The 12757-nt window shown below is 36.1% G+C and overlaps 1 protein-coding gene across 1 annotated transcript; it reads right to left on the reverse strand.

Moving 5' to 3' along the window:
• Positions 1 to 3628: 3628 nt before the first annotated feature.
• Olfr1223 (olfactory receptor 1223) lies at positions 3629 to 10879 on the reverse strand. The gene is made up of 2 exons (NM_146892.2): positions 10748 to 10879; positions 3629 to 5027 (listed from the first exon to the last, which is right to left on the reverse strand). Exon 2 carries the CDS (start codon positions 4562 to 4564, stop codon positions 3629 to 3631), a length of 936 nt encoding a protein of 311 aa, NP_667103.2. The 5' UTR covers positions 4565 to 5027; positions 10748 to 10879.
• Positions 10880 to 12757: the final 1878 nt, after the last annotated feature.

Here is a 12757-nt window from a genome sequence, read left to right on the forward strand (position 1 = left end):
TTGGCTAAGGGTTTATCTATCTTATTGATTTTCTCAAAGAACCAGCTTTTGGTTTTGTTGATTCCTTCTATCATTCTCTTTGTTTCTAATATTTTGATTTCCATCCTGAACAATTTCCTGCCCTCTACTCCTCTTGGGTGTGCTTCCTTCTTTTTGTCCTAGGGCTTACAGGTATAGTATTGAGTTGCTAATGTAGGATCTCTCCAATTTCTTTACAAGGGCACTTTCTCATACTGAGAAAGATGGAAGACAAGGAGGACTGGAAGTGTGGGGGAAAGAAGAGGATAATGAGATTCTGAGTTCCCTCCCAGTTTTCCTCTTTTCCCAAAGAGCTTGCCCTTGTTTTCATGGACTTGCTTCTTCTTAACATTATCAGTTTTCCTCTAGCATTAATTTTATTGTGTCCTGTAAGTTTTGGTATGTAGTGTCTTCATTTTCATTGAAATCTTGGAAGTCTATTTTTTTTTCTTCCCTGACCAAGTTATCATTGAGTAGAGAGTTGTTCAGTTTCCATGGGTACCTATGTGGACTTTTTGTTCTTTTTATTATTATGGAAGCCTAGCTTTGGTCTGTGGTGATTTGATAGGATGCATGGGATTATTTTAATCTTCTTGTATTAGTTGGGGCTTGTTTTGTGTCTGATTACATAATCAATTTTGGATAAGATACCATGAGATGCTGAGACAAAGGTATATATATATATATTGTTTTATGGTGAATGTTCTGTATATATCTGTTAAATCCATTTGGTTCATACTTCTGCTAGTTTCACTGTGACTCTGGTTAGTTTCTATTTCCATGACCTGTCCATTGGTGAGAGCAGGTGTTGAAGTTCCCACTATTATTTTGTGAGGTCTAATGTGTGTTTTGAGCTTTAGTAAAGTTTCTGTTATAAATTTGAGTGTCCTTGCATTTGGGGCATAGATGTTCAGAACTGAGTCTTCCTCCTGGTGGATTTTTCCTTTGACGAATATGAAGTGCCTTTCCACATCTTGTTTGATAACTTATGGTTGAAAATCTATTTTTGCACATTAGACAGTAATTTCCACTTGTTTCTTCAGATTTGCTTGGTAAACTTTTTTCCAGCATTTTACTCTAGGATAGTATCTGTTTTTGTCATTGAGGTGTGATACTGTATGCAGCAAAGACTGGATCCTGCTTGTCTGTCCAGTCTCTTAGCTTATGTCTTTTTATTGGAGAATTACATCCATTGATGTTGAGAAATATTAAAAACAGATGAATGTTATTTCATGTTATGTTTGTTGTTGGAGATGTTATTATATGTGTGCAATTCCTGTTGAGTTTGTTGTGAGATTTTTAATTTCTTATGTTTTCTTCTCTGTAGTTATATTCCTTGAATTGGTAATTTCATTCCAGTATTCTCTGTAGGATTGTAAGATTAAATTTGGTTTTGTCATGGAATAGCTTGTTTTCTGCATGTATGGTGACTTAGAGAATTGCTGGGTATAGTATCCTGGGCTGGCATTTGTGTTCTTTTTGGGTCTGGATGACATCTGTCCAGGGTCTTCAGGCTTTTTGAGTCTCTGTTTAAAAGTCTGATATAATCCTGATAGGTCTGCCTTCATATACCACTTGGCCTTTTTCTTTTACAGCTTTTAATATTCATTTTTTCTGTGCATTTAGTGTTCTGGTTATCATGTAACAGAAGTATTTTCTTTTCTGTTCCAATCTATTTGGTGTTCTCTTGGCTTCTTGTATATTTATAGTCATCTTTTTCTTTAGGTTAGGGAAGTTTTCTATGATTTTGTTGAAGATGTTTTCTGGCCTTTTGAGCTGGGATACTTCACTCTCCTCTATTGCTATTATTCTTAGGTTTGATCTGTTGATTGTGTCTTAAATTTCCTGGATATTTGCGGTTAGGATATTTTACACTTTGTATTTTCTTTGATACATGAGTCAGTATTTTCTATGTTATCTTCTATGCATGCAATTCTCACTTCTATCTCTTGTATTGTGTTGGTTATGCTTACATTTATAGCTCCTGATATCTTTCCGAAGTTGTCCATCTCTGGTGTTGCCTCCTTTTGTATTTTCTTGTTTCTATTCACATTTTTGTTCTTGAACCACTTTGTTCAATTCTTTCACCTGATTGATTATGTTTTCCTGTATTTCTTTAAGGGATTTATTTGCTTCCTTTGAAAGGGCTTCTATCTGTTTATCTGTATTCCTGTTTTTCTTTAAGGGAGTTCTTTATAGCCTCCTAAAAGACATCTATCATTTTCTTGAGATGCAATTTTAGGTCATCATCTTGCTTTTCAGTCATGTTAGAGTATCCAGAGATTACTGTGGTTAGAAAACTGGGTTGTGGTGGTGTCAAATTGCATTTAGTTCTGTCATTTATGATCTTGTGCTTGCCTTTAGCCATCTAGTTATCTCTGGTGTTAACTGGCTGGGTTATCTCTGTTAGAACTGGCCTCCTTGGAGGCAGGTAGTGCTGTCTCTGGAGAGGGTGGGCTTCTTGTATCTCTAGTTAGAGCAGGCCTCTTGTGTCCCTGGGTACTATAGACCTCCCGTGAAGCAAGTAGGTTATATCCCTGATTTCTTCAGACCTCTTGGGAGACAACAGGCTGTGGTGTATGAGGGTATGGGACATGTTGATCTGTATTGGGTGGAGAAGAAGATCAGAAGGCAGGTGGATCTTGGCAGGGCAGGTGGGCTTCATATCAAGTGGGATATGTGTCTTGGTTACTGCTGACCTCCTTGGAGGCAAGCAGGCTGTAGAGTGTGGGTGGGTATCAGGCTACAGATCTGGCTCTGGATAGACAACAGACAGGAAGAAAAGTGGAACTCAAGGGGACAAGGGGATTGAGTCCCACATCAGCTGGGCTCTATGGTTGTCCCAGCTGACTTGGGTATTTGAGAGAGATTTTCACCTGTGTCTTTGGTTAAGGTGGACCTCCTGAGAGGCACACAAGCTTTAGGTGTGGGTGAGTATCTGGCCACTGAACTCCAAAAAGATATACTCTTCACAAGTAAATTTTACATCTGTGTGCTCATATAAAAATAATCACTTGACATGAATTATAATCTGTATTTTCTAAGATTTATTAAATAAAGGTAAACCATCAGACTTTTCTGTATCCTACTCACTAAGAGAAGGATGTAAAGCTGATTGTATATTTAGAAAGCCTATGTATTCTTTACCAGGAATAGATAAGGTGTTAGGTTATTTAGGATCAGGAAGCATATGGAACTTCTAGAGGGAGCTCAGCAATATGGCAAGCATTATGAGGAGATCCAAGAATGGCTAGAACACCTATGGTGTGGGGCAAAGTTATGTTTACACAGTGGTTCAGATCATGAAGGGTATAGGATGCATATGGAAGGAACAATACCTAACTGATAGGCAAGGAAGCATGGTTCCCAGAGAACCAAGGTTTATGGGGTAGAAAAAGTGGGCCTAGCTGCTAGTGTGGGGTAAGGTTTTTTAGAGAAACTAGAAGTATGAAATTTTGAGTTGGTATTTCCATTAATTTGATATCCAACACCTGACTTACATGTCCTGGAATCAGAAATGCACATCAAGATTCAAATTCAGGTATGCATGTACATATAACAAGTTCTATTACAAATTAAGCCATTTCCTCAGTCTTATAAATTAAATAATTTAATGCTTATCAGAAATATTAAACAATCTCCTCCATATTTTTTTGATGGCATTCTTCATTTCCTTATTCCTGAAAGTGTATACCATAGGATTTAGTAATGGTGTCAGTACATCAGCAAATATAAACACATTTTTCTCAAATGAGAATGCAGAAGTATTTCGTGCATATATTAATATGCAAGGGACAAAGAACAAAAGCACAACAGTAATGTGGGATCCACAGGTAGATAGAGCTTTACTCCGCCCTTCAGAACTGTGAGATCTCAGAGAGAATAAGATGACACCATAGGAAACAAGCAATAAGGAAAAAATAATGATGCAGATAGAACCACTGTTGGCAAACACCAAAATAACAAAAATGTGTGTATTGGTGCAGGCTAGCTTTAGTAATGGGAACAAGTCACATATGAAATGCTCAATAACATTGGGGCCACAGAAGGGCAGCTGCAAAGTGAAGATAATTTGTGTGATAGAATGCAAGAAGCCTCCTGCCCAGGCTATCCCTACCAGAATGACACAGAGTCTCTGGTTCATGATGGAAGAGTAGTGCAAGGGCTTGCAAATAGCCACATAGCGGTCATAGGCCATGGCTGACAGGACAATCACTTCCACCCCAGTGAAGAAGTGGACAGCAAAAAGTTGTACCATACAACATTCAAAGGAGATGGTCTTCGTTTCATAGAAGAAGTCTACAATCATCTTTGGTGTGATTACAGAAGAAATGCATGCATCCAGGAATGAAAGGAAAGACAAAAAGAAGTACATGGGGGAGCCAAAAAGTGCAGGACTGAATAAGATTGTTACCACAATTACTATGTTGCCTCCAATAGTTGCAAGGTAGACCAAGAAAAACAAAACAAACAGTATTTTCTCCACTTTTGGGTTCTGTGAAAGTCCCAGAAGTATGAACTCAGTGACAAAGCTCTGGTTAAGCATAATTCTTAAAAGGTACAAAGTGAATGTGTTCGTATAAACCTGAAACTATGAGGAAATTTTGGTTGATATATTGTTAATATTGTCATGTACAAATGAAATAATGCAAAAAATGCTCAATGCTCAACTTTATTGTCAACAGTACCTGACAGAAGTTATTATTTCTGCGTTTTGTGCTAAAGTTATAATTATAGATGTTAGGATCAAACTAACACAATATCAATAATCTGGGATTTTTTGGAGACGCAGACCAAAGGGCACAGGATGACTTTATAGATTGAAGAGGCAGATGATTGAATAATTTATCTCGGTGAGAACTTTAGAGTGTTTTCATGTTCTACTCCTCTATGTACTGGTGAAAGAATCTACTATTTTGTTTGCATATGAGTGAGGCATCTTGATAGCCAAAGGACTAAATGTAAAAGGATCAGGAACCAATCAACCAATGACCTACAAATGAAAGTTCCTGAAAATCACAGAAAACAGAGAAACAATTAGTTGAATACAATTTTGAGTCTTGAGACTTAATTATTTACCAATTATGAATACAATGAAAATTTAATAAAGTCAATATCTTATAACACATATTGTGTAAAATGTTTATGAACTTACTGTAAAACATGTTAATAAACAACTTACATTTGTAACTCCAAAGATTAAGAAGAGCTTCAAGTGGAAAACATCTAAATGAGACCCTCATTAAAATACCCTTTAAGTGCTATTTATAATTTATCCACTTGAAACCCTAGCTGCCTTTCCAACAGAAAACTCTTGCATGAATCATTTATGTAAATATTCTAGGTCTTGAATTCACTTTTCCTAGGTAAATATAATTAAATGTTATAGGTTGTTCTTTTCTATGCGCACAACTGAAATGTGTCCACAAGATGTGTTTTGACTGTTTAGCTATATACATATATAGATGTGTGTGTTTGTGTGCTTATGCACACACATATATCTGCTGTTACAAATATGTGAGTAAAAGAATGTGTCATGTGGCAAGAACAAATTTTACATATAAATAAACTGTCCTCTGAGGTTGCTTATATTTGAAAATGGATTAGTCATGATGAGGTAAAAAATCACTCATTAAAGAAGGTATGGTCACTAGGAGGTTTCCAATGTTCCACTGAATGACCAATAGTAGCAGCACTAACTGGATTGAGTGGGTTCAAAAGCAACAAAACAAAGTAGAGCAGAAGTCTTTGCTTTTGATACTGAAGGAGTTTGAATATTATATTTCACTGTATACATGCATGAAAACTCAACTTATAAAGCAAAAATAATAAATATAAAATAGACAAAATAAAATATTATATTGATAGAAAAATTCTCACTATTTTCTCACTTCTGCTGTCAAATATTCTGAAAACAATCTTTATGTGTAACACATAAGTTCTGTGAGATGAACTGCTAGCCTTTAAAGTTTTGAAACCATGAAAGAAAACAGATAGTTCTTTATTTTTAGAGTGTTGAAAAAGTCTGTTGTAGCTCAGGCCGGGTTCCAAATAACCACTTTGACAAAGATGATTTTGATCTTCTGGTTATCGCTCCTCCACACCCAAATGATAGAATTATTATATGTGCCACCACAACTTGCCATATATATAGTTTTTTTCAAGATATTTTGCAAAGTGTAAAATAATAAGAACATCTACTGATGCCAGCATTGTTTAACAATGACAGCATACATATGCTGATGTGAAAACTGAAGTCTTCCAAAAAAAAAAAAAATGGAATGTTACCTTGTGTGTGTGTTTGTGTATGTGTGTTTAGAGAGAGAAAAAAGTTGAGGGATACTGAAGTGGGATTGTGTTGGGAGGAATGGGGATGGAGGAAACATGATTAAAATATATTGATATGTTAAATTAAAGTATCTTATTTTTAAAATTATACAAATTTGGTGAAATTTATTCCAAGCAATGCTCTCAGATAACATAAGAAATAACTTCAAATTATAGTTATGCTATGATAAGTATACCAGTAAACCAATTTTAAAATTTTATTCTAGGAATTAAATAAGAATAGATTACATTAAGGTATGACATAACATCATATTTTCTTTTAGATTATAAAACTAACATTTACTGATTATCAATTTCCTTCTTTGTTATTGAATTCAATAAAAGTTTCTAAAACAAAGAATCATTGATATCAAATACCTAGAATATCCCTAAGACGCATGAAATAAAAATAAGATTGATGCAAAATAAAATCACATGATACAATATATAAAAGATGAATAGTATTGAGACTTCCATTATGAACTTTTATAGTATGTTAAGTAAGAAATAATGGAAAAATTAAGTGCTCATTTATTGATATTGAAACTGTGTTAGTTACTATACAATGAAAATATTTTTAATATAGATATTAGTATTATCAAAATATTTTATAATAAACATCAATATTTTAAAAACTCAAAAACAATTTCAACATCATCTTATGTTATTGCAAATAACAATGGAATTTAGCATAAATGGCAATTTAAAATAGTATTTCAACATCAATTTATTTTGTTATTGGTAATAATATTTCACATGTGTAAAATATATTTAAAAGCAACTATGTAGAGTGGCATTTCTGTATTCACTATGACAGTTTTAAATATATTCTCACTGCATTTACAAAAACATTCTGTTATCTGAAGATAGATTACTTGGCTGTTATTACTTTTATTTCTTTTTTTTTAATTTTTTATTAGGTATTTTCCTCATTTACATTTCCAATGCTATCCCAAAGTCCCCCATACCCATATTTCTTAAATCCGTGGGAAGGAAATAGTAGGCAATAATGTATTGCCTCCTCAAGGAAATGGCTCAATGATTAGTTTCTACATTTAGAGGTCCTGAGCAAGACCAGGGAAAGCTTTTTATTGTCCTAATGCATGACTCATAGGGACAAGAAGACCATAGGTAATTACAGAATAAATTTCAATGTAAACCCTACATGAAAGTGTAGACTTGAAATCCAAGAGTATTTGGAGGCAGGAGAGGGCTGAATTATCAGTGTAAGCATTTATGGAAATAATATAATAGTTTAATCATGTTATGATGATGTCCAGCTATGTTAGCACATGAGTTCCACTTTTATCAATGTAAAGAATTATCTGAAACACATATTTTATTTTTCAGAAGTTCACAATAACGTAAGATGATGTTGAAATTTATCTTAATTTGTTATTTATGTTAAATACACTAAGCCAATAATCTAAAACTATTATCTACCAGTTAAAAAGTATTTTGCGTGTGGAACTAGTCAAATTAAACGGCTGTCAGGGAAAGATTCTTTTTTTCTTTTTGGTTTTTTGAGACAGGGTTTCTCTGTATAGCCCTGGCTGTCCCAGAACTCACTTTGTAGACCAGGCTGGCCTCAAACTCAGAAATCTGCCTGCCTCTGCCTCCCGAGCGCTGGGATTAAAGGTGTGTGCCACCATGCCGGACTAGGGAAAGATTCTTTTTTTTTTTTTTTTTTTTCCATTTTTTATTAGGTATTTAGCTCATTTACATTTCCAATGCTATACCAAAAGTCCCGCTTACCCACCCACCCCCACTCCCCTACCCACCCACTCCCCCCCTTTGGCCCTGGCGTTCCCCTATACCGGGGCACACAAAGTCTGCATGTCCAATGGGCCTCTCTTTCCAGTGATGGCCGACTAGGCCATCTTTTGATACATATGCAGCTAGAGTCAAGAGCTCAGGGGTACTGGTTAGTTCATAATGTTGTTCCACCTATAGGGTTGAAGATCCCTTTAGCTCCTTGGGTACTTTCTCTAGCTCCTCCATTGGGAGCCCTGTGATCCATCCATTAGCTGACTGTGAGCATCCACTTCTGTGTTTGCTAGGCCCCGGCATAGTCTCACAAGAGACAGCTACATCTGGGTCCTTTCGATAAAATCTTGCTAGTATATGCAATGGTGTCAGCGTTTGGATGCTGATTATGGGGTGGATCCCTGGATATGGCAGTCTCTACATGGTCCATCCTTTCATCTCAGCTCCAAACTTTGTCAAAAAACCGAGGATAGCAAAAACTCTTCTCAAGGATAAAAGAACCTCTGGTGGAATCACCATGCCTGACCTAAAGCTTTACTACAGAGCAATTGTGATAAAAACTGCATGGTACTGGTATAGAGACAGACAAGTGGACCAATGGAATAGAATTGAAGACCCAGAAATGAACCCACACACCTATGGTCACTTGATCTTCGACAAGGGAGCCAAAACCATCCAGTGGAAGAAAGACAGCATTTTCAACAATTGGTGCTGGCACAACTGGTTGTTATCATGTAGAAGAATGCGAATCGATCCATACTTATCTCCTTGTACTAAGGTCAAATCTAAGTGGATCAAGGAACTTCACATAAAACCAGAGACACTGAAACTTATAGAGGAGAAAGTGGGGAAAAGCCTTGAAGATATGGGCACAGGGGAAAAATTCCTGAACAGAACAGCAATGGCTTGTGCTGTAAGATCGAGAATTGACAAATGGGACCTAATGAAACTCCAAAGTTTCTGCAAGGCAAAAGACACTGTCTATAAGACAAAAAGACCACCAACAGACTGGGAAAGGATCTTTACCTATCCTAAATCAGATAGGGGACTAATATCCAACATATATAAAGAACTCAAGAAGGTAGACCTCAGAAAATCAAATAACCCCCTTAAAAAATGGGGCTCAGAACTGAACAAAGAATTCTCACCTGAGGAATACCGAATGGCAGAGAAGCACCTGAAAAAATGTTCAACATCCTTAATCATCAGGGAAATGCAAATCAAAACAACCCTGAGATTCCACCTCACACCAGTGAGAATGGCTAAGATCAAAAATTCAGGTGACAGCAGATGCTGGCGAGGATGTGGAGAAAGAGGAACACTCCTCCATTGTTGGTGGGATTGCAGGCTTGTACAACCACTCTGGAAATCAGTCTGGCGGTTCCTCAGAAAATTGGACATAGTACTACCGGAGGATCCAGCAATACCTCTCCTGGGCATATATCCAGAAGAAGCCCCAACTGGTAAGAAGGACACATGCTCCACTATGTTCATAGCAGCCTTATTTATAATAGCCAGAAACTGGAAAGAACCCAGATGCCCCTCAACAGAGGAATGGATACAGAAAATGTGGTACATCTACACAATGGAGTACTACTCAGCTATTAAAAAGAATGAATTTATGAAATTCCTAGCCAAATGGATGGACCTGGAGAGCATCATCCTGAGTGAGGTAACACAATCACAAAGGAACTCACACAATATGTACTCACTGATAAGTGGATACTAGCCCAAAACCTAGGATACCCACGATATAAGATACAATTTCCTAAACACATGAAACTCAAGAAAAATGAAGACTGAAGTGTGGACACTATGCCCCTCCTTAGAAGTGGGAACAAAACACCCATGGAAGGAGTTATAGGGAAAGATTCTTAATCCCTTTTCTCTCTCCTCAGTGTTTCTTCACTGATTTCATTAAATGGCTCAACTGATTTATCTTACTATTTCTGTAACACAGGCAAATTCTGTTTCCTCCCAACTCCTTCCTAATGAATTTTTTGAAATTTCTCCTTTGATATCTGGGTGATTCAGATCAATTTGAGAGAGGGTCCAGGGCATGACCATTTTCAATCAATTGTCCAGAGTCAAATTATGAATCAACATCTTAATTTCCTAAAGTTTTATTGCATATTGTACAGGAAAAAGTGCTTCCCTGTATATTCATTGGTTTCAATTTGAAGTTTAAAATAACTTTAATTCTCATTAAAATTGAACAAATAAATAAAAATGAAGTGAATAAATGGTCTATGAAGAAGGAAAACAAGAAGGAAAGGAAGGAAGAAAGGGAGTGAGGGAAAGGAGAAGGAAAAGAGGGAAGAATGGAGTTTGTACAATAACAACTTACTTTTTAGCCACTTGAACAGTTATTTTTTTAAGTGCTAATTTCTGGTTGTCTAGGCTATCATTTCATTCACTTCTATGTAGCCTAAACTTTGACTATGGAAATCCTCATTGAAGGTAAGGAATATGAGAACCACAGTTAATAAAAAGTGTCAAGAGCATAATTATGAAGTGAAACGGCATTTGTTGCATTAAACACACAATAGCCCAACCACAGCATCCAAATTTAAAATGTTTTTTCCAAATTTAAAAATATCTCCAAAGGTGCATAAAAGTTCCTAATGAGCCTCACCTTGTGTTGACTGTGCTTAAAACCTGAAGACAAGCATCTCCCAGTTTCTACTGAGGTCAGTTCATGTAATGTTGATGAAAATTCTGTTTTAGTCAACTCTTCCTTCTGAACACCAACCAACAAGAAGACCAGTTCTGACAGCGAAGGTGAAAGATTCACATTTGCTTCCTTCATGCCATATTCAACATGATTTAATAAGAAAAGGAAAAGGAAGGAGCCAAATTCACTCCCTAGCTACACCTGAAGTTTAGTGAGTATTCCCTGAGAGGTCATCTACCTGTGAGATATACTCTCAGCTCCCTGGGGGTTTGGACGATTTCTAACTTCAAGAGTATCTGAGACATAATTTTGTGGATGATTTTACTGACTTGAGAGTTTGTGATAGTTTAATTTCCATCCAAAGTTTTTAAAGATTTGGGGCTGGTTCTATATGAAACATTTTCATATACCTTCACATTCAGAATTAGAAAACTCTAGTATTATGGATAGATTGTAATGTCACTGTTCATAATTTATATAAAAGGTTTGCATAATCAAAATGCAGAATAAGAGCTGAGTTCTGTCACATGAAATTTATCAATCAATCTGTAAAAATAATATTCACTCTTTCAGGAAAACACTAGCAAAGATTGTTCATTAAAGAAACATATTATGCATAAAAATCTAAAGATATATACATTAATAAAATTATCCATTTTCTCTAGAAACACTTTTGTATTTTTAACAAAGGTCCTATGTATATGTACAAAATGTCCTATGACCACATTGACTATATAGTGCACTGTCTTCTCACCATTCCAATTATACTGAACCCTTCTTCTTCCTGAATATACCCCCTCCTATATTTAGTTTTTAGTTTTTGGCCTATTGGCTTTAGAGTTGCATTTATGAACATGGATAGAGGATTATTCATTGGATCATGGGCAACTTTCCTGGTGCTACAAGCTTATAGAAAATGGTGCTGCTTAACCAGGAAAGTTGAATTATCAATAGACCCTCAGTGAGGCCTTAGGATTCCTGACTTCCTCTCTCTCCACATGACAAAATTTGTACAGGTCTAGTGCAAGTCTCAACAAATGCTGGAGGATTTGATGAGGGGGGGTTGTTTTGTTTTGTTTTATTTTTCTCATAATTGCAGTAATCATGTTATATCTAAAAGATAATCTTTGCTAGCAATCTTCAGGTTCCTCATACTCCTATGATATTCTTTGATTCTGTTCCAAGATGTTGTCTAGATCATCACTTACTCTGAACTTATAACATGTATAGGTCTTTGCATTAAGCACTACATACTGCAAAGAGAAGCTACTCTATATGGGCTAAGAAGTGTCCTGTGGATATAAACACAAATATATAGAAGTTTGCCATCATGTCCACTTATGACCAAAAAAAAAAAAGAGAAAAGAGAGAGGGGGGAAGGAGGGAGGATGGAAGGAAGGAAGGAAGGAAGAAAGAGAGAGAGAGAGAGAGAGAGAGAGAGAGAGAGAGAGAGAGAGAGAGAGAGAGAGAAAAGTATTATCTCCTTCTCCCCTAGGGCCTTGAAGTTTTTCATAAGTTTTTATGTTGCTATCTTCAAAGACTTGAAATTGCCATGAATTAGGTGGAAGGAAATGAAACAAACAAACAAACAAACAAACAAACAAAAACAAGCATGTACAGAAAAGCTGTGATTAATTGGAAGATGTGCTCTGGTAGAGATGCAACAGGAAAAAACTGGAAATGCTACATGTTCATTTTACACAACAGGAAAGAGGAGTGGGTGGATTAATTGATCTTCATAGGTGGTCTCTGCAGGAGAGCAGTCTTAGGTTGCACTCATCCTACAGAAGGAAGCTGTAGTTGATTGTTTCTGCATTTAAATGGTTATAACTAATTCACTCATTCATTCATTCATAAATATCCATAATAGAACAAGAGGAAGGTATCCTTCCTCTGAGGTTAACCCAGTGAAAGCTTTCCAAGGGTTTGAGGCATTAGCATCCTTGACATGGCCATGATTATGTCAATAAT

This window comes from Mus musculus, chromosome 2 (genome assembly GCF_000001635.26).
Source record: "Mus musculus strain C57BL/6J chromosome 2, GRCm38.p6 C57BL/6J".
Taxonomy (NCBI): domain Eukaryota; kingdom Metazoa; phylum Chordata; class Mammalia; order Rodentia; family Muridae; genus Mus; species Mus musculus.

Bases quoted from the DNA above. Each gene is read 5' to 3' on its own strand.
- Olfr1223 (NM_146892.2), bottom strand. From the start codon at position 4,564: ATGCTTAACCAGAGCTTTGTCACTGAGTTCATACTTCTGGGACTTTCA.